Below are 26,911 nucleotides of genomic sequence, written 5' to 3'. Positions count from 1 at the left end.
AAATAGTTTATATTTATTGAATAAACAGTATTTATATTGTTCACTCCTTCAGGACTTTTACCTCGCTTTCAATTATCAAGTATTATTATTATGGGGTGAACTGTGTTACCCTAAAACTCAAATGCTGAAGTCCTTACCTACCTCAAGTAATTCAGAACTTGACTTCTTTTTTAATTTATTTTTGAGACAGAACGTATAAGTGGGGGAGAGGCAGAGAGAGGGGGGGACAGAAGATCCAAAGTGGGCTCTGCACTGACAGCAGAGAGCCCAATACAGGGCTGGAACTCACGATCTGTAAGATCATGACCTGAGCCAAAGTCAGATGCCCAAACAACTGAGCCACCTAGGCACCCCCCAGAATGTGACCTTATTTGGAAATAGGGTCATTGCAGATATAATTAAGATGAAGTCTTCAGTGTAGACTCTACTCCATTATGACTGATATCCTTATAAAAAGGGGGAAATTTGGACACAGAGACATGCACACAAGGACACCATCATGTAAGATGCTTCTACAAGCCAAGGAATGCCATTGATTGCCAGTAAGCCAGCAGAAGCTAAGGGAGAGGCATGAAACAGATTCTATCACAACCCTCAGAAGTACCCTACAGACAGACACTCTGATCTTGGACTTTGAGCCTCCAGAAGTGTAAGACAAATGTCTGTTGTTTAAGCCACCCTGTCTGTGACACTTTGTTACGGTGGCCCTAGCAAATAAATACAATTATAAATAACTTTGAATGACTGTTCTCACAGATAATCAGGGATACAAAAATTTTTACTTTCTTAGGATGAAGTCCTAGAAGTAAACTTGCAGTCAAATAAGAAGTGTGGTTTAGTGGCTTTTAAGACATAATATCCCATATGACTTGTCTTTTCTCAACAGGCTCTCCTTTAACTTTTCCCTAGGATCCCCAGAAGTACTTAGGGCAGGAATTATTAGTCCCCTTTAACACAGGTTCAGGAAACTCATTAGTAATCAAACCTAGCATTTTTTTTAAGATTTTATTTTTTAAGTAATCTCTACACCCAACATTGAGGCTCAAATTTACAACCCTGAGATTAAGAGTTTCATGATTCAATGACTAAGCCAGCGAGGTGCCCCAAACTTAGCATTCTTTTTAACAGACTAGAGCTGAACTGTCTAATATGGTAGCCAGCAACCCCAAGTGGTTACTTAAATTTAACCAAAATTAAATAAAATTAAAGATTCAGTCTCTAGGTCATATTAGGCATATTTCAAAAGCTGGATAATTTCCTATGACTAGCAGCCACCATACTGAAGAGCACCGACATGGAACATTTTCATCACTGCAGGAAATTCTATCCAACAGCACTGGACTAGAACATACTGAGAATCTAGAATGCAGCCTTACTATAATGGTTGGTATAACAGATCTTTAAGTACTACAACTAGTTAACCAGGATAGTCAAGAAATTGCTTATGATAATTCAGCCAAGGATATATGTAACATAGTAAGGGCAGGAGCCAGGCTAAGACCTACTGAAGCCTAACTATAAGTCTATCTGAAATACCAGAAGGGCCTCTCAAGGGTAATCACAAATGCTGTGACTCATGCTTGAAGAGCAACAGGCAAATAATATACATAGTAAGGAGGTAAATTTACAAAGAAACACGTCTAGGTTGAAGCTCTGGTTCCTTATCATGGAAACACACCCAATAATTCTACTTGATGTATTTTAACCTATGTCTACACGGAACTGAATTTTCATCTTACTGGAAAGCCTAAAAGATCACCTAACTAGGTTAAGCCCTTGTTCTTAGAAAATTCATTGCTCTCTAGACCACAAAACAATGTGCTATTCTTAATAGATACCATTAACTGTTTTATCAGTGCCATGAACTGGGCACTAAACTTTTTAAAGAAATGCATATTTCAATGTTTAAACATACAGGGGAAAAAAAAAAAGATTATGACCACCCAGGTACCTAACAGCCAGACTGACCAGAGCATTATTTTGCCATATTTGCTTCACATCATTTTTCTCCCCAAGATTTATTAGTTACAACTAAAATCCCTACTTAGTCCCATTCCTTTCTTCCCTTTAAGTATCCATTATCTGACATGAATATGAATTATCCCAGTCCAAATTTTTATTTTTATATTTATATCCATAAACAATGCATGATTTTAAGTGTTAACTATATGGTATCATACTGTCTGCAACTTACTTTTCTACCCATTTTGATTGGAGACTGATTACTAATAAAGCTTATTCATTTAACTTAGTTTAGCATTTCATTTGATTAACATACCACATTTATCCAAACTTCTACCATGGTACTTTCAGGTTGTTTCCAAGTTCCTGTCATTACAAATAATGCAGTAATGAACATTCTCCTGATGTCTCATTTGACACAACCACAAGAATCAATATCACTAGGCTGTAGAGTACACCTATTTTCAACTTTACTACTAGGTATTGCAAATTGCCCTATAAGTGGTCATATAAACTTAAACTCCCACCTACCATATATAAGTTCCCAAAGCAATACTTTCCCAAAACGTTTCTGTGCCAAATAATTTTCTGAATGTGTTACATTCAAAATAATTTAAAGTAACAAACCAGCTTCTAGTTTATAGTTGTTGGAACAAAGACCACATCTGTATAAACACAACAAAATACATCAAAGCCAAAATATCCAATAAGACTTTCCAAAGTCATCTTTCGTTCAGTGCCCATCTATGCTAGGCATTTAATCCTAATGACTTTATAGAAATATATTAAAAAAAAAATTTTTAACCCTAAGGTAAGACATATACCTTACAATGCAACAAAGTTCCCATCTGCTTAAACATATATGTATTATATATTTATATTATAAAACAAAAGTCTTACAAAACAATACTTTTCCTTATTAATTACAACTCTATCTTTTTTTTCTAAATCTTTCTCCTCTTTCACCTGCTAAAGTGATTTCAGGACTAATGAATCAGGCCTGTAGGTTGAAAAAAACACTGCTTTGGGTGTACAATTTCCACGTTGCAGATTAAGTGAAACATAGAGATGTTAAGTAACTTTTCCAAGGTCTCGGACTTAAAACAGTGATATCTGAAATTCAAATCTGGATTCAAAAGCCTATATTTCTTGCAGTCCACAGCTTTCTCCCTGCAGTATTAATGCCAAAACCATATCAAAAGAAACCACTAATGCTTCAATTTATGCCCACATAAACCAAGGCAAAGAAAAATAAATAAATTCTATAAAACTATGGTGGTATTGAATAATCAAAAAATCAAAGCTGCAAACAAGTAATATACCTATGATTTCTTTCATATACATTTATGTAAAAGTCTGAAATATCACTGCTTAGCCTCTACTTTACTTCATAGCTGTCTACCATAACAAACAGAATACTGATGAAGAATACATAAATATCCTACCTGGTCCTTGAAAAAAATTTCTGCAAGAATCAACAAAACTTACTATCTCTAAGTGTCCTTTTTTTTAATGTTTTCATTTAAACATTTATTTATTTATTTTGAGAGACGGGGAGAGAGAGAGAGAGAGGGAGAGAGGGAGAGAGGGAGAGAGGGAGAGAGGGAGAGAGGGAGACAGAGAGAGAGAGAGAGGGAAACCCAAACAGGATCTGCACTGTCAGCACAGAGCCTAAGGTGGGGCTCAAACTCATGTACCGTGAGATCATGACCTGAGCCAAAATTAAGAGTTGGACACTTAACCAACTGAGCTACCCAGGCATCCCCATAAGCGTCTTTTTAAACCAAAAGACAAACAAGTATGTACGTCAAACTTCAACTAACAAAGCCAATGACTAATTCTAAAGTAAACACAGTCCAAGTTACAACTGAGCACATACAGGTACTCAAATATACCTCTTTACATGTTTTCTAAATAAACAAACCTCAGACAGAACAGAGTTTACATTAATACACAATCAGATTTCTATGGTTACTATTTATCAGAAATAATTCAAGCTTAGTTATACAATGAACAGCACTAGGTCAGTGTAGCCATTTATCCACCTAATTCCTTCATTAGGCAATTAACTCTCTCACAGGCTATAGTGGAGTATAAAGAAAAAACAGGACATTAGTTAATTCACTCAGCTTAACATAACTTCAATACCTGAAACCATTATAGTAATATACCTTACCTTGCACCTAACTCACTATTTCTATTTCTTGAAATCCATTAACTACCCTACAGAGAAGCCCACAGGGAATTGCTGATACATACACACATTAAATCAGATGCTTATTTTTCTGTGTGTGTGTGTGTGTGTGTGTGTGTGTGTGTGTGTGTGTGTGTGTCCCTGCCCCCTAAGTCAGATGTTTATTGAACGTTACTTATTCTGTGAAAGATTCTGTGGTCCTGTTTAAGATACCTCAAGCTAGCTACAAGCTAGAACTTAAGTCATCAAAGTGTGTGTGTGTGCACACAGGGTGAGGAAGAACATATGTGTCTGTGTGTGTGTGTGTTTGTGGTTTTTTGTTTTTAATATTTAGGTTGGGATAATATCTTGAAATGTTGATGCTGTAAATAAATAATGTTCAAAGTCAAACTACAAAATAGAAGTGTTATTTGCAAGTACTCTGTACAATCATTAGCATACTGATTAATCATTAGCATAATCAAAATATCAGTTAATGATAAGAGCTCTTACAAATCAATACAAAGCACTAATATAAAAAAATAGGTGGGGCACCTGGGTGGCTCAGTCGGTTAAAGCGTCCTCAGCTCAGGTCAAGATCTCGCAGTCAGTGAGTTCGGGTCCCACATCGGGCTCTGTGCTGTCAGCACAGGGCCTGGAGCCTGTTTCAGATTCTGTGTCTCCCCTCTCTCTCTGCTCCTCCCCCAATCATGCTCGCTCGCTCTCTCTCTCGCTCTCTCTCTCTCTCTCTCTCGGTCTCTCAAAGATGAATAAATGTTAAAAATATATATATTTTTAAAAATAGGCAAAGGGCACCAATATGTGATTCACAATGAGGATAAATGAATTTCCACTTTAACATGAAAATTTATTTAACTTCATACATATACAAAGTACATTTAGAAAATTCATGAAATTTACAAGAAAATGAAAATAAAATATCAATAATAGAGACAGAAAAATGGATGCTGGTGAGGGTTTGGTGAGATGAGCACTCTTACACACAACTCATGAAAATATAAATTGATAGGAAGTGGTACATAAAACAAACTCCTTTTCTTTCTGCAAATTTCACAAATTATATAAAGAGACTTAAAAAACAGTCATTTGTTGAGGTCTAAAAATCCCAACTTCTGGGACTTGGTCCTTGAGATATAATTAGAAATGGAACCAGAAATTTATTGACAAGTTTTGTTTTAGTGATTTTTTTTTTAATAGCTTACCTCCCTTCTCTAGTGGCAACAAAGCATATATAGATCTAGATCTCAAGAAAGACAGCAAGTTTTCTAGACATTATAAAATAGCATTCACAGATCATAGCAAGAAACACCTGTTACTGCCCTGAAAGACTAGAGGTTGTAAGTGACTCTAGATTGCAATTCTGCTAGAAATGGCTGGATCATTCTAACCAAAGCAACAGATACAGACAATATAAAGACTAGTTTGCCACAATCCTCAAATATCAAATATTGGTGCTTTATTTCATTTCAGTGATTTATTGTGGTATATTTCATTACAATGATCTCTTAACAGTGAGCAAATTAGAATTATTGATATAGCAATTAATACATGATCTGGTCTATTTTGTTTATTTTTCATATACAATCTCAAATAGCTCATAAATTGCTATCATAATTTCAATAAACCATTACATTGGTACATTGTAACTTAATAGAATTTTAACATACTAGGTTTCCAAAAATCCTTTTCAGTTTCCCAAAAGTAAAGGTATAAACCCACAGAAGACTTATCAAATTCTAATCTATATGATAATATTCCACTAGGAAAAAGAAATCAGGATAAATTGCACATAAAGTATGATACAAGTTTATGTAAAAAGAAAAAAGTTTATATATATGAGTGTATATACATATATATGTATATAATGTCCCAATATAATGATTACCTTTCTCATTTTACATAAAACGTGTCTGTATTTCAGTGGAAGCCCAACTAATTAATTCCCAAGTATGTTTTATATCTTAGGTCAGGCTTATGAATAGTTTCCAGCTACTAAACTTTTCAGAACAATTATACCTACCACTCTGCACCAAGTCTTTTTTAAAACTGCATAGTAAATTTTATCTGTCAACTTGACCCTCACTCCAATCCAGTAAGACTGATACAGGTATTATCTTTCCCATTTGGACAGAAGATGATTCTGAATGAAGTTAAAAGACTTAGAGATAAAATTTTAATTACTACCTAGGTGAAACTCAAAACAGTTCTCCTGAATCCAAAATCTTAGATTTTCTATTATACCACATGTCCTCCCAAGCAAACAGAAACCACAGCTATAGTGACACTCTGATTCATAGCCATCAGTGCACCAAGTTATCTTTCCCTAAACATTACTTATAAAGATTTTTCACTTTTTAAAGCACTATCCTATATTATTAATTTTTATAGTAAGGCTGAAAAATCTGAATTCAGCTTTACAGGATGTTAAAGGAATAACTTCTGTGAGTCCAGTGCCCTCATCTGTAAAATGAGAATAAAAGATAAACTAACAAGGTTATTAGAATTAAATTATTAATGTTTATCTGCTTATTTCCAGACAGATTGGCAAAGAAGAAAGGCTCATTAGATGTTAGCTTCAGTATTTCATTGATTCTAAGATGGTAGGACATTTTCTCATTTAACAACTGAAATCAAAATGTGTCTTAAAATCAATTATGTGATTTTTTTCCCAAAGACGACACACAGGTGACCAAGAAACACATGAAAAGATGCTCAAGTTATCATTATAGAACTGCAAATCAAAAACAGTGAAATATCACCTCAAACCAGTCAGAATGGCTACTATGAAGAAGACAAGAAATAAGTGTTGGAGAGAATGTGGAGAAGAAGGAACCCTCATGCACCACTGGTGGGAAAGTAAATTGGTACAACCACTGTGGAGAACAATATGAAGGTTCCACAAAAAAAATTAAAAATAGCAATGCCACATGACCCAAAAGATATATGCATCCCTAGGTTTATTGCAGCATTATTTACAATAGCCAAGATAGGAAAGCAACACAAGTGTCCACAAATAGATCACGAAGAAAATGTGGATATATACAAAATGGAGTATTATTGAGCCATTAAAAAAAAAAAAAAAAGACGTATCTTGCTATTTGTGACAGTATGTATGGACCTAGACGGTATTCTGCTAAGTGAAATAAGTCAGAGAAAGATAAAAACTGTAGGATTTCATTTATATGTAGAATCTTAAAAAAAAAAAAAAAAATTTACAGGTGCATCTGGGTGGCTCAGTTGGTTGACTGTTGGACTCCTGATTTTGGCTCAGGTCATAATCCCAGGGTTATGAGATCAAGCCCTGTGTCAGGCTCCGCACTGAGTGTGGAGCCTGCTTAAACTTCTCTCTTTCCCTCCTTCTCATCCTTCTTCCCCCCCCCCCCCATCTCTCCCTCTGCCCCTCCTCTGCTCATTGTCATGCACATGTTCTCTCAAAAAAAAAAAAAAATTACAAACAACAACAAAAACGGAAACAGACTCAAGTAGAGAACAAACTAGTAGGGAGGGAAGGAGGCAAGATGGGCAAAATAGGTAAAGATGATGAAGGACAGTGGGAGATACAGGCTTTCAGTTATGGAATGAGTAAGTCACGAGGATCAAAGACACAGTATAGGGAACATAGTAAATGGTAATGTAATAACACTATATGGTGACAGATGGTAACTACACTTGTGATGAACATAGAGTTGTCAAATCATTAGGTTATAATTAATATATATCATTGTGTGTCAACTACACTTCAACTTCAAAAAAAAAATTGAAAGCAAAAAGTCAAATATGTGTTGTAATTCAATGAATAGTATTTTTTTTCTTAATGGTACATAAAATAATGACATTCCTTACAATCTCTGGCTTCCTGCAGTTGACAAAATGGGGTATATTATGATGAGTAAATGTTTACCCTGCCACCATTCCTCCACCCAAAGATCTACAAAGAGTAGATCAAATCTAGACCTCTAACCATGATCTCCCAAGTCATGTTTCCAATTGTAAAACATGGACAGACTGCAAGCACCTCAAATTTAACATGTCCAAAACAAAAATCCTCATCTCCCCTAAAGCTCTTATTCTATTTCATATCCCAATTAATGACACAATGAAAAACCTGACTCTACTTTTACATCCTTCTTCCTCTTCCTCTCCCAGCTGAGGCCTTTTCTGTCTCTCAGTTGAAAGCAAACACTCCGTTTCTACACCTCATTTTGTTCTGCACCTCTATTTTAGAAATTATCCAACTGTATCTTGCAACATATTTAGTTGTACACATGGCTATCTCCCCATCTTGGCTATTTCTTACTCTTATATACTCAGGGTGACTAGTTCAATGCCTCACCCATACTTAAGTGTTCAATAAATGTTTATGGAATTGATCACATCCTCTTTGTAAGTTTCAGAATACTTAAGCCTCTAAAGAGAAAAAAAGTACTATCCAAGAATAAAAGTTACTACAATTTAAAAGGGAATTTCACACATAGGATCTCATTTAGAGTTTACTTCTCAACTCTAAGAGATACATTGAACAGACAGCAACACTTTGTTTTTAAATTATAACTTAATAGGGGCGCCTGGGTGGCTCAGTCAGTTGAGCGTCCGACTTCAGCTCAGGTCATGATCTCACAGCTCGTGAGTTCGAGCCCTGCGTCAGGCTCTGTGCTGACAGCTCAGAGCCTAGAGCTTGCTTCAGATTCTGTGTCCCCCTCGCTCTCTCCGTCCCACCCCTGCTTGTGCTCTCTCTCTTTCAAAAATGAATAATCATAAAAAAAATTTTAATTATAACTTAATAGTCAAAAGGCTTGCTGAAAGTTTTCAGTGACAGAAAAAATTCAAACTCAAATCTAATTACAAATCCTGTGCTTTCAGTTTACAAAGTTCTTCTGCCCCTGCCTCAGTCTCATTCCCACTCAATTTCCACCCTAATATACAAGGGCCCCATAGTTGGGCTATACCTACCTCTCTAGCCTCATTTTAACCCATGTTTTCTCTTTCTTTGTGTACACCAGCAATATTTGCCTTCTTTCAGCTCCTCATCCTCAACACAAGGCCTTTATACATACTATTTCCTCTGCCTAGAATATGCTTTTCCTTCCTTCGCCAGGTTAAGGCCTCCTTTTCCTCCAGATCTCAGTTCAATCTTCATTAGGTGAGGCTTCTCTGAACTGGACAGGTAACTTTCCCTGTAACATGTTGTCTTAACTCACCTTTGTAGCACAGATCATGGTTGTATTTTTTTCTACTTGTAATTTTAATTGGTATGACTCTTCTTTGCTTAATGTCTAGCTCTCACTAATCTGTGTAACTTTCAAGAAGGCAGGGTTGTCCGTTTTTTAATCACAATCCTGCCCCCTAGTACCTACAATAGCTGCTTGAAAGAATGAACGAATGAAACCTTTAGCACCCTTCTCAAACTTGCTAAATCATCCCCACCATCTCATTTTCAGCTGCTAATCTTTCATCCTAGTTTATAGGGAAATCAGTCATCATCTCTCCTTTACCCCCATCTCATCTTTAAGTTTTATTTAAGCAATCTCTACACCCAATGTGAGGCTTGAACTCATGACCCAGAGATCAAGAATTCCATGCTCTACTGACTGAGCCAACCAGGCACCCCTACCCCATCTCATCTTGACTTTCCCCTTCAAGCTCCAAAACATCCAAATTTCATCTCTCTTGAGACCACATTCAACCCTTCTCTTTACTGCAATTCTTCTGAATGAGTACCATACACTTCCTAATTCCATTTTGCTTCCCAAATACTCCTCAACCACTGTAATATGATGCCTACTCTCCCTCTACTGTAATGAAACTGCTCTAGTCTTCAAGTCCAGTGAACTAGGTTGGTTGGTTTTACCTTCAACCAGTATCACACATCTCTAGCGTCCAATCATTCCTTCTTGAAATTCTCTCTACTCCAGGCTTTAGGCAATGACAGCATTCTCTATCTTCCTGTAGTTCTGACCAGACCTATCAACACTTCTGCCCATTAGCTCATTTTTCTCCTTTTTTATCCTCCAGACAAGCAGTTATTCAAGCTAGTGGCTTTACTTCCAAATACCTACAACTTTCAAATATTTACCTCTAATGTACACTTCTCTATTAACTATAGATCTACATTTTCTTCAGGTACTATTTAAGGGTCATCTGCAAGAAGACTGATACTTTCAACTCAACATATATTATAGGTAACTTACCATATCCATAAACTCAATTGAACCTAACAAATTTCCTTCCTCTCTGTTTTTTGTTCCTTAACTGAGAAATCTAGGATGACTTCCAGCTTCCTGACTTAGATGAATGAGGTCACAGAGCTAGATGAGAACCAATACCATTTTTAAAGTTAAAAAAAAAAAAAAAAAAAAGTGCTCTTTCTAGCCCTGGGATAGTGCCAATCATTTTCAAGACAATTATTTGAGCAACACTCTGCTATAGGTATTTTCATTATCTCTAGTACTAGCTCCTTAGTCCAAGGCACTATCCATCTCTCACCTCGACACTCCAAGTAGGCCCCTTCTTCCAGTGTTGCTACCCATGGCTTCCCACACCAGTTCATTCACCACAAAGTTGCCATTTGTAAAAACATAAGTCAAAGCACTGCTCTTGCTTTGCTCTTGCTTAGAGCCGTTCAGTTAAGTGCAATGCTGTTTAGAATAATCAAACTCTTTGGTATGACCTAGTATGATCATTAGTCTCTGCCTACCTCTCTATATACCATACTTCCTTCCAAAAATCCCTTTTCTCCTTCCCCTCAAAATATTTGCTTCCAATCCACTCTGCCTAAAAAACTTACCTCAGATCTCTGACTGATGAGTCCTTCTCATCATTCTGGTCTCAGCTCAAATGCCACCTCAGTGAGGCCTTCCTGGACAATCCTATTTCCTCCCATTCAGATCACTCTCAGTCCCTTACCTTACTTTCTTCACTGTACTTATTTTCTGAGGCTTATTATTCATTTATTTTATTTTGGTTTCTTCTTTTAATAGAATGAAATTCCATTAAGAATAGGAACTCAAGGGGCGCCTGGGTGGCGCAGTCGGTTAAGCGTCCGACTTCAGCCAGGTCACGATCTCGCGGTCCGTGAGTTCCAGCCCCGCGTCAGGCTCTGGGCTGATGGCTCGGAGCCTGGAGCCTGTTTCCGATTCTGTGTCTCCCTCTCTCTCTGCCCCTCCCCCGTTCATGCTCTGTCTCTCTCTGTCCCAAAAATAAATAAACGTTGAAAAAAAAAAAAAAAAAAGAATAGGAACTCAAGGGGGCACCTACCTGACTGGTGCAGTCCAAAAAGCACACAACTCTTGATCTTGGAGTTGTTCAAGCCCCACATTAGATGTAGAGATTATAAAAGAATAAACTTTAAAAAATTAAAATTAAAAAATAATGACAAACTTAAAAATAAATGGGAACTTAAGGAGCAGCTGGCTATCTCAGTCGGTAGAGCATACAACTCTTGATCTCAGGCTCATGAGTGAGGTGACTCACATTGGTCCAAAGGTAACCTGAATAAATAAAACTTCAAAAAACAAAGAATAGGAACTTAATACTTTTGATGTGGAAATTAAGATTCAATGAGATTAAGTAACATATGTAAGGGGGACATAACTCCTAGGTGGTAGAGATGTGTATTTACCAACTCCAGTCTAAAACCAAAGCTTTTTAACATCTACCCTGTATTACAGTAGCAAAAACATAGTTGAGACTAAACAGCTAGAAAGATAAACTGGAGAGTATGATCAGATAGGTGACAAAGTTAAAGATTCCAAAAGCAGAGCATGAACGGGGGTTGGGGGCACCTAGGTGGCCAAGCAGTGGTTAAGCAGTTAAGCAACTGACTCTTGATTTCAGCTCAGGTCATCTCAAGGTTAGGGAGTTCCAGCCCCACATTGGGTTCTGCGCTATGACAATGCACAGCCTGCTTGGGATATTTTCTCTTTCTCTCCCTCTCTTCTTCCCTCCCTCCCTCCCTCCCTCCCTCCTTCCCTCCCTCTCTCCCTCCCTCTCTCTACCTCTCTCTCTCTCCCTCCCTCTCTCTCTCTCCCTCCCTCTCTTCCTCTTCCTCTCCCCCTCTGCCCCTCCCATGAGCTTTATCTCAAAATAAACAAACTTTAAAAAAAAAAAAAGAAAAGAAAAAGAAAGGCAGAGCCCCAATCCAAGGAGTGACATGTTTTACAATGTGATCATGGGTGTGGATGGCTGAAATGAGGTGGAGATAGATGTATCATTTACCCCTTCCTCCTCAGCAAACATTTTATCCTTTTAGACATGAAGGTCCTATAAATCTGAGTCACAACTAGTAGATTGAAATCATGTTAAGTGAGCTAGCCATTTGATTAAATCATTTTTAGCCCCCTTTAATCACATATAAAAGCAATTATCTTCCCATTGCCCAACTGCCAGTCTTTCTTTAGCTTCTAGGCGAATCTTCCTCATGCACTGTCCTCTAGCCTCTCAACATCACATACAATAAAACACTATAAAAATTAATAAAGCAAACAGTTCCAAGAGAAAATTAACAGCCCAACACAATCCATAGTCCTATCTGTTCTCCATTTCCAAGTAAGTACTTACTGCAGAAGCAGCAATAGAAAACAAAACAGATTTTTCTTGGAAATCTTTATTTCCTAATGGCTTAGAACTGCTTTTCCCTATTTATAAGATTCTTTAGAAGATAGTTGGTATACAACACCCTAACACAAACTTGTTCCTGTCATATTGACTTTTTTTTAACCACTGTGGAGGTCACTAACATAAAAAGAAGCCCTCATAACTGTTTTCCTTTGATGCCATGGGTCTCTCTCACACATTCAGTGGATAGATGCTTTTGGAGCTAGCACTTGAGAATGAACATTTTATTTTTATTGAAGAAAATAAATAGAAAAATGAAATAGTTTCCTTGGTAAGTTGAACTCAAAATTCTACCAAATGTCTACATTTTTATTCCATTTCTCAGTAATCACAGAAAGAATCTTGACAAAGCGGGAAATGAAAAGCTGGTTACCTAACTTTCCTCATCCAGAGCAGTTACACCTAAGTATTCTACACAGAAGGAAATAGGGCTTATTTTTAAAAGACTAGAAAAATGGATTTCACTGCTTTTCTGCAATAGTTCAAATCTCATCAAGAAATTTTAATCTACATTCAATCTAAATTACTCCTGTTTTAAGTGTCTTTAATTTCTCCCTCTCTCCCCCACTTAATCTACACACTGTCACCAGATTAATAAATACACTAAAACAGTGCTTTCATCATGTCAGACAGATTCAAATTTAACAAACCCATAGCATGATACTATCTCAGCCACTGGGAAAAACATTCTATTTAGTCCTTACAACACTCCTATTATGCAGAATATCTGAATGGTTTTTAAATATCTCCCACAAGGTACTTATTAGTCACAGGGGGCAGAGAGGAAGTGGGGGGGAGGGAGGAGTCAAACAATATTTGACCAAGTAATCAAAATTTGTATCACCAACAAATGACAATGTGTACATTCTGATGTTGATACCCTGAGAAGGACACAACATGAACTATGTAGTTCTCCAGTTCAGGACGCTTAACATCAGACAAACCAAAAAACTGACAAACATTCTACTACAAAAGGACAGGGGCTTGTATTCTTTAAAAAACAAAAAACAAAAACAAAAAAGCCAACGTTCAAAAAAAAAAAAAAACTTTTTAAGACTGTGGAAATGTTCCATATTGAAAGAGGCTAAAGACACATAACCACTAAATGTAAATGCCAACTCAGACTGGATTCTATAACTGGAAAAGAAAAATGTTATAATGGACGTTTGACAATTGGGACAACTTGTTCACCTCTACATTCTCAGTGTGTCCAATGGTGCCTGACATATACAAAGCTGATAAATACTTCGGAATAACTTCTCTCTTTAGAAAAATGGTATTCTTTTTTAAAAGTATGTAATGCCATTAAGTTCAGGGACCAAGCTATTATCTTTGATCAACATCAAAAACACTAACTCAGTATTTCTTTCAATAAAATCATGGCCACAAATTTTAGTCTTAAATGTGAGAAAGCATCTCAACATAATGGATTTATTCACATCATTAAAAAAAAAATATCAAGCCTGTAGGATTAACATGTAAAAGTTATGTATTAATGCCTGTGAAATGGTTTGATAACCTGGCCAAATGCTGAGAACTAAGGGCCATTCAATTCTTTTTTTTTTTTAATATCAGAAAAAATTACTAGGAAAGTAAATTGATAGATTTTGGAAAACTGTTTCATATTATCATACACAAAACCATGACCCAGAAATTTTAATCCCAAATATATATACACCCCTCTGAAATACACACAAGGTAGGACCAAAAGATATAAATGTAAGATGAGAGGCACCTGGGTAACTTAGTTGGTTAAGTGTCCGATTTCAGCTCAGGTCATGATCTCACAGTTCATGAGCTCAAGCCCCACATCTGTCTCCCTGTTGTCAGTACAGAGCCCACTTCAGATCCTGTTTCCTGCTCTCTCTGCCTTTCCTCCACTCATGTTCTCTCTCTCTTGCTCTAAAATAAACATTTAAAAAGTAAATAAATGGTTAGATGAGAAAAAAATGTCCAAAGACAAATAAATTGTGGTATATTCATACAATGAGATACTACACAACAATTAAAATTGAACTATCACTATATGCATCAAGCAGAAACATCTGACAAGCATGTTAAGCCAACAAAACCAGTACAAAAGAAATACTGTATAATTCCATTTATGAAAAGTTCAATGTCAATTACATCTTGGTTTTTTAAAAAGTTCAAAAACACGGGTACCTGGGTGGCTCAGTTGGTTAAGCGTCAGACTTCAGCTCAGGTCATGTTCTTGCGGTTTGTGAGTTCAAGCTCCAAATCAGGCACTGGGGCCCACGTTGGATCTTAAGTCTCCACCTCTCTCTCTGCCCCTCCCTGCTTGCAGGCACACGTGCACACTCTCTCCCTCTCTCTCTCAAAAATAAACATTTTTTTTTTAAAGTTCAAAAACAAGCAAAATTCTATGCTCAATTTTCCAGTGAATCTAAACGTGCTCTAAGAAAATGAAGTTTACGGGGTGCCTGGGTGGCGCAGTCGGTTAAGCGGCCGACTTCAGCCAGGTCACGATCTCGCGGTCCGGGAGTTCGAGCCCCGCATCGGGCTCTGGGCTGATGGCTCAGAGCCTGGAGCCTGTTTCCAATTCTGTGTCTCCCTCTCTCTCTGCCCCTCCCCTGTTCATGCTCTGTCTCTCTCTGTCCCAAAAATAAATAAAAAACGTTTGAAAAAAAAAATTTTTTAAAGAAAAGAAAATGAAGTTTACTAAAACAACAAAAACAAAAAAATAAAAGAAAATGAAGTTTACTAGGGCACCTGGCTGGCTCAGTGAGTAGACCACACAACTCTTAATCTTGGAGTTGGGAGTTCATGCCCCACATGGGGTGTAGAGATTAAAAATAAAATCTTTAAAAAATAATAAAATATGGGGCACCTGGGTGGCTCAGTTGGTTGGGCATCTAACTTCGACTCAGGTTATCATCTCATGGTTCAGGAGTTCAAGCCCACATCAGGCTCTGTGCTGACAGCTCAGAGCAATGGAGCCTGCTTCAGACTCTTTGTCTCCCTCTCTCTCTGCCCCTCCCTTGCTCATGCTGTCCCTCTCTCTCAAAAATAAATTTAAAAAATAAAATGAAAATAGGGGTGCCTGGAGTGATTCGGTCAGTTGAGTGTCCTACTCTTGATTTCAGCTCAGGTCATGATGCTAAGGTTGTAGAATCGAGCCCTAAGTTAGGCTCTGCACTACGCATGGAGCCTGCCTAAGATTCTCTCTCTCTCCCTCTGCCCCTCTCCTCAGTTCATGCTCTCTCAAAAATAAATTAAATATTTTTAAAAATGAAGTTTAGGGTGCCCTGGGTAGCTCAGTCAGTTAAGCATCTGACTTTGGCTCAGGTCATGATCTCACTGTTGGTGAGCTCGTGCCCTGCTTTCTCTCTCTTTGCCCCTCATGGGATTCTCTCTCTGCCCCTCCCTCACTTGTGCCCTCTTTCTCTCAAACAAAATAAATTAAATGAAGTTTATTAAAAAAAAAAAAAAAAATACTGCCACGCCTAGGTGGCTCAGTCTGTTAAGCATCCAACTTTGGCTCAGGTCAATCTCATGGTTCCTAAGTTCACGCCCGGCATCAGGCTGTCTGCTGTCAGCACAGACCCCACTTCAGATCCTCTACGCACCACCGCCCCCCCACCATCTCTGCCCCTCTCTCTCAAAAATAAAATAAACATTTTGAAAAATAATAAAAATAGGAGCCCCTAGGTGGCTCAGTCGGTTGGGCATCCTACTTCAGCCCACAGCTCAGGTCATGATATCACAACTCAGGAGTTCAAGCTCCTAGTTGGGCTCTGCGCTGACAGGTCAGAGCCTGAAGCCTACTTCTGTCTCTCTCTCTCTCTCTCTCTCTCTCTCTCTCTCTCTCTCTCTCTGCCCCTCCCCCACTCACAAGCACGAGCACACATTCTCTCTCTCATATAAATAAACATTAAAAAAAGTGTTTTAAGGGGCGCCTGGGTGGCTCAGTCGGTTAAGCGTCCGACTTCGGCTCAGGTCATGATCTCGCGGTCCGTGAGTTCAAGCCCCGCGTCGGGCTCTGGGCTGATGGCTCAGAGCCTGGAGCCTGTTTCCGATTCTGTGTCTCCCTCTCTCTCTGCCCCTCCTCCGTTCATGCTCTGTCTCTCTCTGTCCCAAAAATAAATAAACGTTGAAAAAAAAATTTAAAAAAAAAAAGTGTTTTAAATAAAATAAAAATTAAAAATACCAAGCTAAACTACTCTGCTGTTACAGTCAGATAATGTTAGCTTTGGGAAAGTGAGAGGAAGTAATGATTGACAGGAACACTAAGAAGGGCATCTGAAGTATTAGTGTTCTCTCTCTTGACCACAGTAATGGTCATGTGTATGTGTTCACTTTGTGATAATTCAGTGAGCCATACACCTAAGATTTTTGTACTTTTCTGTACATATGCTACAAATCAAAAAAGTTTTAATATATAAAGAGCAAATCTTCCCTGACCTTTAATAATGACAGTCAACAGGACTATATAAAACATTCCCCAAACTTAAAGAATCTTACTTTAAAAGTTAGAAAAACTAGGGGCGCCTGGGTGGCTCAGTCAGTTGAGCATCCGACTTCGGCGCAGGTCAAGATCTCACAGTTTGTGGGTTCGAGCCCTGCATCAGGCTCTGTGCTGACCGCTTACTCAAAGCCTGGAGCCTGCTTCAGATTCTGTGTCTCCTTCTCTCTCTGCCCGTCCCCAGTTCACGCTTTGTCTCACTCTGTTTCTCAGAAATAAATCAATGTAAAAAAAAAAAAGTTAGAAAAACTAGTGCAGTATCTCCCCACTCCAGTAAGAACTTATTCTGCTTATCCTAAATCAAACCTAATAGTCCTAATAAATTCTGGGTTTACCTAAGAAAGGAGATCTTGGGTTTGGGGTTTTGTGTGTGTGTTTGTTTGTTTTTAACTTTTATTTGCATTTATTTTATGCTGATTTACTCCCACCCTAAGTTTTTGGTTCTTCAGGGATAGCTTTTTCTTCTGCGCAATCTCCTCTTCCCTTTAGGAACAATCTACTCTTCTTAAGGATCATCTCAATGTGGCAGGGAGAGCTCATGTATGAGTTTAATCCAACCATGATCTCTATAAATTCTGCATCTCATCTTGAGGCTTTGTTCACTCGATGTGCTCAATGATCAGAGAATCTACACCTAATCCTTAAGTTCAGCATTACTCTCTGCATTTTTAAGCATGTGCAATAAAAATTCAGTACTTTTTTGGGGCCACCAATGCTGTGTCCAGCCCCACTGTTTGGCCTGGGCACACCTACAAATTCCACCATTGTAGCCATGGACCAGCACACGTTGCTTCAGTAAAGTTCCATCTTTCAGGTACTTGGTGGCTTTTCTGATATGCATACCCTTGATGGCCTGGGCAGTTTCATTTGCATTCTTAAAGTGAACATGAAGATTTGAACCTCCTGATTTGCATGATTTTGTAGGGTTTTCTGGGTCAAGGGAACAGCGAACCATTTTCAGAGATCACCTCAGGCAGCTTACAGGAAGAGAGAAGAAAGGAGAGGTTTTAAAACCTATCTAGATTCTGGGGCTCCTGGGTGGCTCAGTCGGTTAAGCGTCCAACTTTGGCTCAGGGCATGATCTCGAGATTTGTTAAGTTTGAGCGCCACATCAGGCTCTGCACTGTCAGTGCTTAAGATTCTCTCCCTCTCTGCCCCTGTCCCACTCACACTCTCTCAATAACTTAAAAAACAAAAACAAAACAAAAAACCTATTTAGATTCCTAGGACTCTTATCTGCTATATAGATATGTATCATAAACAGGCAGAGAGAAGGTAGTCAACAAATATTTACTAATGACAAATAGCCCAAACTTTAAACAAATTCACATAGCAAAGTCTAAAATACATAGCACAGGCAAAACCCAATTCACTGGCTCAAAGTACAACTTCCAGAAATCCCACTTTAGAAACTAAGAAATTACAGAACATACTGCTTTTAAGGACAAGAACAATTTATGACAACAGCTATCCGTGGCAGAGGACATTGGTCCTTCGCCCTTCTACTGCTGCCTGGCTCAGACAAGACACTATTAATTTCCTGATGCCATAGCTAAATGAAAGGAACCCAGCAGCAATTCTGCTTTTAAGGGCAGAGACTACTCAAACCATGGTGTGATGGAAACCCGGCAGCAAGGAGTTAGCTGAGGCAGATGACAATGTTAGGGGAAAAAATAAGGTGTAAAGAAAATACTTGACCAATCTGCTCTTATACCTAAAAATTCTAAAATCATTACTATTTCTACTTTCCACAGTGGCAGTAAACCAAAATATATCTAAGGTCCCCCACAGCCTAAAATTGACCTACAATCAATATTGTCCTGAATGTCCATCAGAATTCACTAAGAGTTTCCCAGTATTATTCTATCAGTCAACTAGGTAATCGGTGATGATAAGTTTTTTTTTTAATTTTTAAGGTTTATTCATTTTTTCAGAGACAGAGCATGAGTTGGGGAGGGGCAGAGAGAGAGGGAGACACAGAATCTGAAACAGGCTCCAGGTTCTGAGCTGTCAGCACAGAGCCAGATGCGGGGCCTGAACTCACAGACGGCAAGATCATGAACTGAGCTGAAGTCGGACGCTTAACCAACTGAGCCACCCAGGTGCCCCTAAATATAAGCTTTTCTAAGGGTGAGCCAATGTAACAGACTTGGTATACTTCTCATCACTAGTGGTATTATTTTGTTCTGACCGACTGATTTTATTATTTGAGAGAGAGCATGTGCAAGCAGGGGAGAGGGACATAGGGAGAGAGAGAAACTTAAGCAGGCTCCAAGCTCAACACAGAGCCTGACGCAGGGCTCGATCCCACAACCCTGGGATCATGCATGACCTGAGCCGAAATCAAGAGTAGGATGCTCAACAAACTGAGCCACCCAGGCTCCCCCTGTTCTGTTTTTAAAACATAAGTAATTCATGTTCAATATGCAAAACAAAATGTTTTTGCAAAAATACTTCTGGAAGTGTATTTTTTTAATTTAAATTCTAGTTCATTTACAGTGTAATATTAGTTTCAGGTATACAATATAGTGATTCAACACTTCCATACATCACCAGGTGCTCATCACAAGTGTATCCTAAATCCCCACCACCTATTTAACCCATCCCTCAACCCAATTCTCTGGTAACCATTAGTTTGTTCTCTGTAGTTAAGAGTCTGTTTCTTGGGGAGCCTGGGTGGCTCAGTCGGTTGAGCGTCACACTTCAGCTCAGGTCATGACCTTGCAGTTTGTGAGTTCGAGCCCCAAGTCAGGCTCTGTGCTGACAGCTCGGAGCCTGGAGCCTGCTTCAGATTCTGTGTCTCCCTCTCTCTCTGACCCTCCCCCATTCATGCTCTGTCTCTCACATAAATAAACATTTAAAAAAAAATTTTTTTTAAAGAGTCTATTTCTTGGTTTGCCTCTCTTTCCCCCCCCTTCGCTCATTTGTTTCTTAAATTCCATGAGTGAAATCATATGGTATTGGTCTTTCTAGGATTTTGCTTAGTATAATGCTCTCTAGCTCCATTCACATCATTTCAAATGGCAAGATTTCATTCTTTTTTTGTGGCCAATATTCCATATTATATATCTCCACATCTCTTTATCCATTCATTGATCAATGGACACTTGGGCTGTTTCCATAGTTTGGCTATTACAGATAGCACTGATATAAACATTGGGTGCATGTATCAATATGGAAGATAATTTTAAAATAGTACAAAGAAGGTCACCTGGGTGGCTCAGTCATTAAGCATCTGACTTTGGCTCAGATCATGATCTCACGGTTGACAAGCAAGAGAGCCCCGCCTCGGGTAAAACACGGGAGCCCCGCCTCGGGTAAAACACGGGAGGGATATTTTCATATTTTCTTTCCTTCCTTTCTTCCCTTTCCTTCCTTTCTTCCCTTTCCTTCCTTTCTTCCCTTTCCTTCCTTCCTTCCTTTCTCTCTCTCCTTTCTCCCTCCCCCCGCCCCCCCCCTTGGATTCTCTCTCCCACTGCTCCTCACTCACTTGTGCCTCTCTCAAAAAATAAATGGTACAAAAAAGATTAAAAAAAAAAAAAACAAGCACATGAAATCACAGGTCAAACTTAAAAGCTGAGGTCTTTGGTCTTATTGGTAGGCATAAAATATTACCTATTGGTAAAGACCTGCCTCTCATAGAAGATGCTGATCTGAGATGATGAGGCATATGATTTGCTAATGGGTCCAGCTGAGTGTCATTATACCAAGAACACAGCAATGAGCAAATCACACACAAAGTCCAGGAGGAAAGCTGATAGGAGATCTCCAAATATAACAAAACCACATACAAGGATGTTCCTGGTAGCATTGTTATAGTAGCAAAATGAAAAAAAAAAATTACATCCATCAATATGAAATTGGTTGAATTATATATGCTTGTAAAATGGAATACTCAGGGTGCCTGGGTGACTCATTCAGTTAAGCATCCAACTCTTGATTTTGGCTCAGGTCATGAGCACTCCTGCCATGTGCTCGCTCTCTTCTAAAATAAAATAAACTTTAAAAAAATGGAATACTCTGTAGCTATTAAAAAGAATGATTTAGGGGCGCCTGGGTGGCTCAGTTGGTTAAGCATCTGACAGGTCATGATCTCACGCCTTGTGGGTTTGAGGCCCATGTCAGGCTCTGTGCTGACAGCTTGGAGCCTGGAGCATGCTTCGGATTCTGTCTCCTCTCTCTGCCCCTCCCCTGCTCATGCTCTGTCTCTCTCAAAAAGAAATAAACATTAAAAAAATTTTTTTAAAAGAATGATTTAGATTCATAGAAGGTGATAGGAAAATTAAGGTTTTTTTTTTTTTAACGTTTATGTATTTTTGAGACAGAGAGAGACAGAGCATGAACGGGGGAGGGGCAGAGAGAGAGGGAGACACAGAATCGGAAGCAGGCTCCAGGCTCTGAGCCATCAGCCCAGAGCCCGACACGGGGCTCGAACTCGCGGACCGCGAGATCGTGACCTAAGCCGAAGTCGGCCGCTTAACCGACTGAGCCACCCAGGCGCCCCGGAAAATTAAGTTTTTTAAAGAGGGGAGTATTGTATAATTCAGTTGTAGATTGTATATATTCATATGTAATAAAAATTTCTAGGATATCCAAGAAACAGTAAAGAGTAGTTACCTATAAGAGAACAAGGACTAGCAGAGTGGAGAACTTTTTACTTTCACTTCACATCCTAAACTGTTTCAATTTATCATGCATATATACCACCATTACAATAAAAAAAATGAAAGCAAAAAAAAGTTAATGGAATGGTAGTGGTAGGAATATGATGATTTTTGTTTTCCTTTTTATACTTTCTTGCATTTTCCCAATTTTCTTTTTTTAACGTTTTATTGGGTTTTCTTTTAATGTTTATTTTTGAGAGAGAGCACAAGGAGGGAAGGTGGAGAGAGAGAGAGAATCTGAAGTAGCCTCCACACTGTCATGGCAAAGGTCAACACAGGGTTTGAACCCAGGAACTGTGAGATCTTGACCTGAACCAAACTCACTCAACTGACTGAGCCACCCACTCGACTTTTCCAATTTTCTATAATTAACAATGTATTGGGGCACCTGGCTGATTCTGTCAGAAGAGCATATGATTCCTGATCTCAGGGTACTGAGTTCAAGCCCCACACTGGGCATATAGATTACTTAAAAATAATTAAAAAAAAAAAAAAAAAGCATTAGCACATATTGCTTTTTATATCCCCAAAACTATTTTTTTGTTTTTGATTTAACAAGTGTAACTTCTGGCTCAAATGAGGGAGGGGGATTCATAGCTCAATTATAAATATTGTGGCAATTACAAAGAAATATGGAAAGACTTCATTCTCAAAATGAATATCATTTGTTTGGAAAACCTATCATGAACACCTAGATGCCAAAAGTTAAAGAAAATCCTTGATTTAGCTTACTGGAGTTGCTCATGTGGTACTAACCCCTAAGGAAGCAAAGAGATGGCAGTATTATGAGGAAGTTGTGCCAAATTTTTAAGGAAGAACTAAGTGAATTCTATGAAAGGATGTTTTCTTAAAATTTATCAAGTCCTGGGGCACCTGGGTGGCTCAGTTCGTTAAGCGTCGGACTTCAGCTCAGGTCACGATCTCACAGTCTGTGAGTTCGAGCCCCGCGTTGGGCTCTGTGCTGACAGCTCAGAGCCTGGAGCCTGCTTCAGATTCTGTGTCTCCCTCTCTCTCTGCCCCTTCCCCACTCATGCTCTGTCTCTCTCTGTCTCAAAAATAAATAAAAACATTTAAAAATTTTTTTAAAAAAATTTATCAAGTCTAACCTCCCACCCAATGTCGACATCTCTTTTAGAACACCCTTACCACTCAATTTCTACTTAAAATATCCTAAGTCAAAAAAAAAAAAATTCCTAAGTAGTCCATTGCCTTCAAAAACAACTCTAATTGTTGGGGCACCTGGGTGGCTCAGTCGGTTGAGTGTTCGACTTCAGCTCAGGTCATGACCTCTCAGTCTGTGAGTTCAAGCCCCACATCGGGCTCTGTGCTGACAGCTCAGAGCCTGGAGCCTGCTTCAGATTCTGTGTCTCCCTCTCTCCTTGCCCCTCCCCTGCTCATGCTCTGTCTCTCTCTGTCTCAAAAATAAATAAAAACATTTTTAAAAAATTTTAAAAAAAAAGAACAACTCTAATTGTTAACGTTCTTCCTTACATTACACTAAAATCTAGCTTCTTATAATTTTCAATCACTGGCCCAGTTCTGTCCTCTGGAATTAAGTTTTTTAAACAATTTTTATTATCTTCATCTCCCTCTTTAATCGTCTCAAAACTAAATCTCTCAATTCCTCAAATTGTTTCTACACCCTTCATCATTCTAATTACTTTCCTATAAAGAAATTCTAGTTTCTCAATGTGCCTCTTAGAATCAAATACTCCAAATGAACACAAAATTCCAGATCTGATCTGACCACTCTCATTACCTTCTTTGTCTGGGTCACCATAAACAGTATAAGACTAGTTGCCAGGCAGTATACAATTCATTGTCAAATTAGTGGTACTGTTCATACCACAAATGATTTATGTTTAAAGGAGTTCAGAGGTTAAAGAGTGTAAAGGAGAAAAAGACCACAGTGGACAGGAACTTAGGAAGTTTTCAACAACAACAAAAAGGTAGACTCTAAGTCAAGAAAGGAATAATACATTTTTGATAAGCAGAAAATTCAAAAAGAATATTTTTGGGGGTACAAATGCAGAACAGGAATGAGCAAAGTTAGTGCTAGAGCTAAGTATCTGCATAAGGATAAGCAAGAATATAGGGCCAAAAAGGAGAGCCCTTAACCTGTAGGCAATAAGGAATGATTAATGAGTTAGATCAAGAAACTGACTTCTTTAGATGTCTGGGGATAATTAAATACCAGTTTGCCAATTTCTACATCAGTTTTTACAACTGTTTGAACTTTGACTACAGGGGAAAAAATCTCTAATTCAATTCTACTCCAAGATGAACTGAAATTGAGTTATACAATATCATTACATAGGCTTATCTCATAATATGAACAACATTCCTATCTGCCAAAATATAACACAAGGAATATCATTTTAGAAAGATTTATTTTGATCCATTTCTGTAAGTTTCCCCAGAACGAATACTTTACCATTTAATATGAATACTTCTCTACAAGGTAGCTACTTGTTTCAGTAATTAATAATCTTCAAGATCTTCATTCAAAAAACAATGACCTGCTGGCCTCCAATCCCTCAGGTTCAAAAGAAGAGAGATTCCACTAATATAACATGAATAAGGAAAGAAGAGGTTAGCTAAATAGCAGAATTTCTAGACAATGAAAGTTGACCCATATTAGAACAAATGAAAATAGCAGCAGCTCCTTCTCTGAAGTTATTTAAATTCAATTAAATAGGAATTTCTGGTTTAATAGTGTTCCTGCCTAAAGTGTCTTTCATAAAGACTAGCATTGTAATAAGGTATGGCAGTAGGGATTTTAACTGTCCAAGGGACATTGCAAAACCCAACCTCTCCCAAATCCTGCCACTCAACAGCAGGGATCTAAAGGAATAAATAGATTCCCAGCTGCTGAGAGAAAACATCTTACTAAAAGCAAAGCAAAATTCTCATTAATGAAAAATCAACCATGAAGAAAAAAAATTGTCTCGTAATCCCTGGAAATAGCCAAATCCATTTTGGGTTAATGCAGATTTAACAAAAACAGAGGAAGAGAACAGAGCAAAACAGTTCCCTTTGCCAGTAGCTGAGGGAAACACCTATCAGGGAAATCACAAATAACAATGCTTCTAATCCACTGAGCCAAAAGAAATATGAACTCTATCTAGTGAACAGTACCAGGAAAATGCCCTTGTAGATAAATTCTCCCTCTCACCATCAAGCCACCTTATCCTATCTTGTTCAACACCATTATGATAGGCCATAACTTGAATTTTCCAAGATCAAATTCAATGGGTAATCCAAACCCTGTTTTTTCTGATGAGATAATCTCTAAAATCACAGTCCTCACATGCATGTATTTATTCAAAGCCAGCGTTGAGCTTCTGTATCAGGCACCAGGAATACAAAAACCAGTAACAAACAGTTTCTACCCTCACGGAGCTTAATCCATGCACCTTGCCTCATCTTAAACCCCAAAGCTCTTGCCTTAAAATACCTTCTTAGAGGGGCCAACTGTTCTCAGTGAAAAAGCAATAAAGGCCCTTTAGTTACTGTAATAAAAGCTAATGAATATACACATAAATCATACGTCTTATGTTCGCTCCAAAAAGGAGAGAAGACAACACAACTTTCCAAGTCGAATATGAGAATAAACTTAGCCTAGACTACAAAGAAGCCGGGAACGAGACAAGCAACAGAGGGGTGTAAGCGAAGAAATACACTAGAAGGGATGTGACCGCTGTACCACATTGCGTTCAAACAACGATAAAAAGAACCTGCTACTAAGCCGCCTTTAGTTTCACGGTGCAGGGAGAAGGAAAAAAAGAATGGGAGACTGCCTACTCTTGAACCAACTATTCGCGGTCACCTAGCTAGTCCACTCGCACTAGACAAGAGCGCCAGTCACTGTTTAATAGGATCTGGGCCTGCCAGCCAACAACTCTGTCACATGGCCACTGGAATGGAGAGGTTAACAGTCCCTCACGTGAGAGTGAGGAAAAATAAGAAAGAGTGGAAAGAACTCTTTAAATGTTTATAAATGAGTTAACATAATCTACCCCCGAGGCACGGACGAGAAGTGAAGTTTGGAAAAGGTGGTACAGCAATGCCCACTGGAAGCTTGCGGGGACCCTTCGGCGGCCCCCGTCTTCCTCCCACCCTGCCACAGTCCACACACTCACCGCGCACACAGAGCAGCGACATGGCCGAGGCGCTGGCAAGTCGCCGCCGCACCCGGCAGCTCCCTCTTTCCTCTCAGCAGGTGCCGCGGCTGTTCCCGTAATCGGCCCCACAGGTCTGACCTCTCCACATGGTCCCCGTGGCAGGCAGCGTCCCGCCGCTCCCTTGAACCCGCTTCAATTCTCAACGTCTGACCGCACTCCCGATAGCTGTGAGTACGGGCAAGCAGGCAGAAGACTGGGCGCGGCACCACGGCGCCATCGCTAGGAGGCAGGAGCTACCGGGACTCTCTCCCACCCCGCCTTCACCCCACCGGGATCCCGAAGAGCTCCTAGAAGGAGCCAACCCGTGGCGCTCCGCCTCTCAGCCAATCAACTCACGCCTAGTCCGCCGACCCCTCCTCCCATAAGCCCATAAGAGGTGGGGTTTCCTTCCTCTTTCCCTACGTGCAAGAAGACAGCTCCTCCCTCTAATAAGGCTTGGAACTGAGAGGGCGGGGCTTCCCCACACCTGTGTCAGGAGATAACTGAAGCCCTCTGCTCCTCCCACGTGGACAGAGCTCCCACCCAAGATTCTTTTGATTGAAGAATTTTCATCGGACTTCTTTAAAGAGTCTATCCATTGGAGCCCACCGAGCACCTACTTATGGTAATTTAACAAGATCGTACCACGGGCAAGTTTTAATTACCAACTACAGGAAAAAAAAAAAGGAAAATAACTGAGTGAGCATAAAGTAAAATGTTTGGAGACTTCAGTTCTGTTTGTTTTATTTATTTTTGAAGGGGGGGTGGGGGACAGAGGAGCCAAAGCGGGCTCTGCACTGACAGCAGCAAGCCAGATTTGGGGCTCCAACTC

General features: G+C 39.0%; 1 protein-coding gene across 17 annotated transcripts in view; it reads right to left on the bottom strand.

The window, feature by feature from the left end:
* Positions 1 to 26,911, bottom strand: part of UNC13B (unc-13 homolog B) — a 259,488-nt gene that overhangs the window by 213,546 nt on the left and 19,031 nt on the right. For 6 of the 17 annotated variants that reach the window (XM_043565484.1, XM_043565488.1, XM_043565490.1 and 3 more), the window contains exon 1: positions 26,059 to 26,386. The exons of 3 other annotated variants lie outside the window; for them this stretch is intronic. In XM_043565484.1, the coding sequence (XP_043421419.1) occupies positions 26,059 to 26,080 (22 nt within the window). In that variant the 5' untranslated portion in view covers positions 26,081 to 26,386. Of the gene's footprint in view, positions 1 to 26,058; positions 26,395 to 26,911 lie in introns of those variants that run through there. 8 more of the 17 variants (XM_043565497.1, XM_043565499.1, XM_043565498.1 and 5 more) reach the window with 6 other exon arrangements.

This window comes from Prionailurus bengalensis, chromosome D4 (genome assembly GCF_016509475.1).
Source record: "Prionailurus bengalensis isolate Pbe53 chromosome D4, Fcat_Pben_1.1_paternal_pri, whole genome shotgun sequence".
Lineage (NCBI taxonomy): Eukaryota > Metazoa > Chordata > Mammalia > Carnivora > Felidae > Prionailurus > Prionailurus bengalensis.
This window is presented reverse-complemented; position numbering and strand designations above follow the sequence as displayed.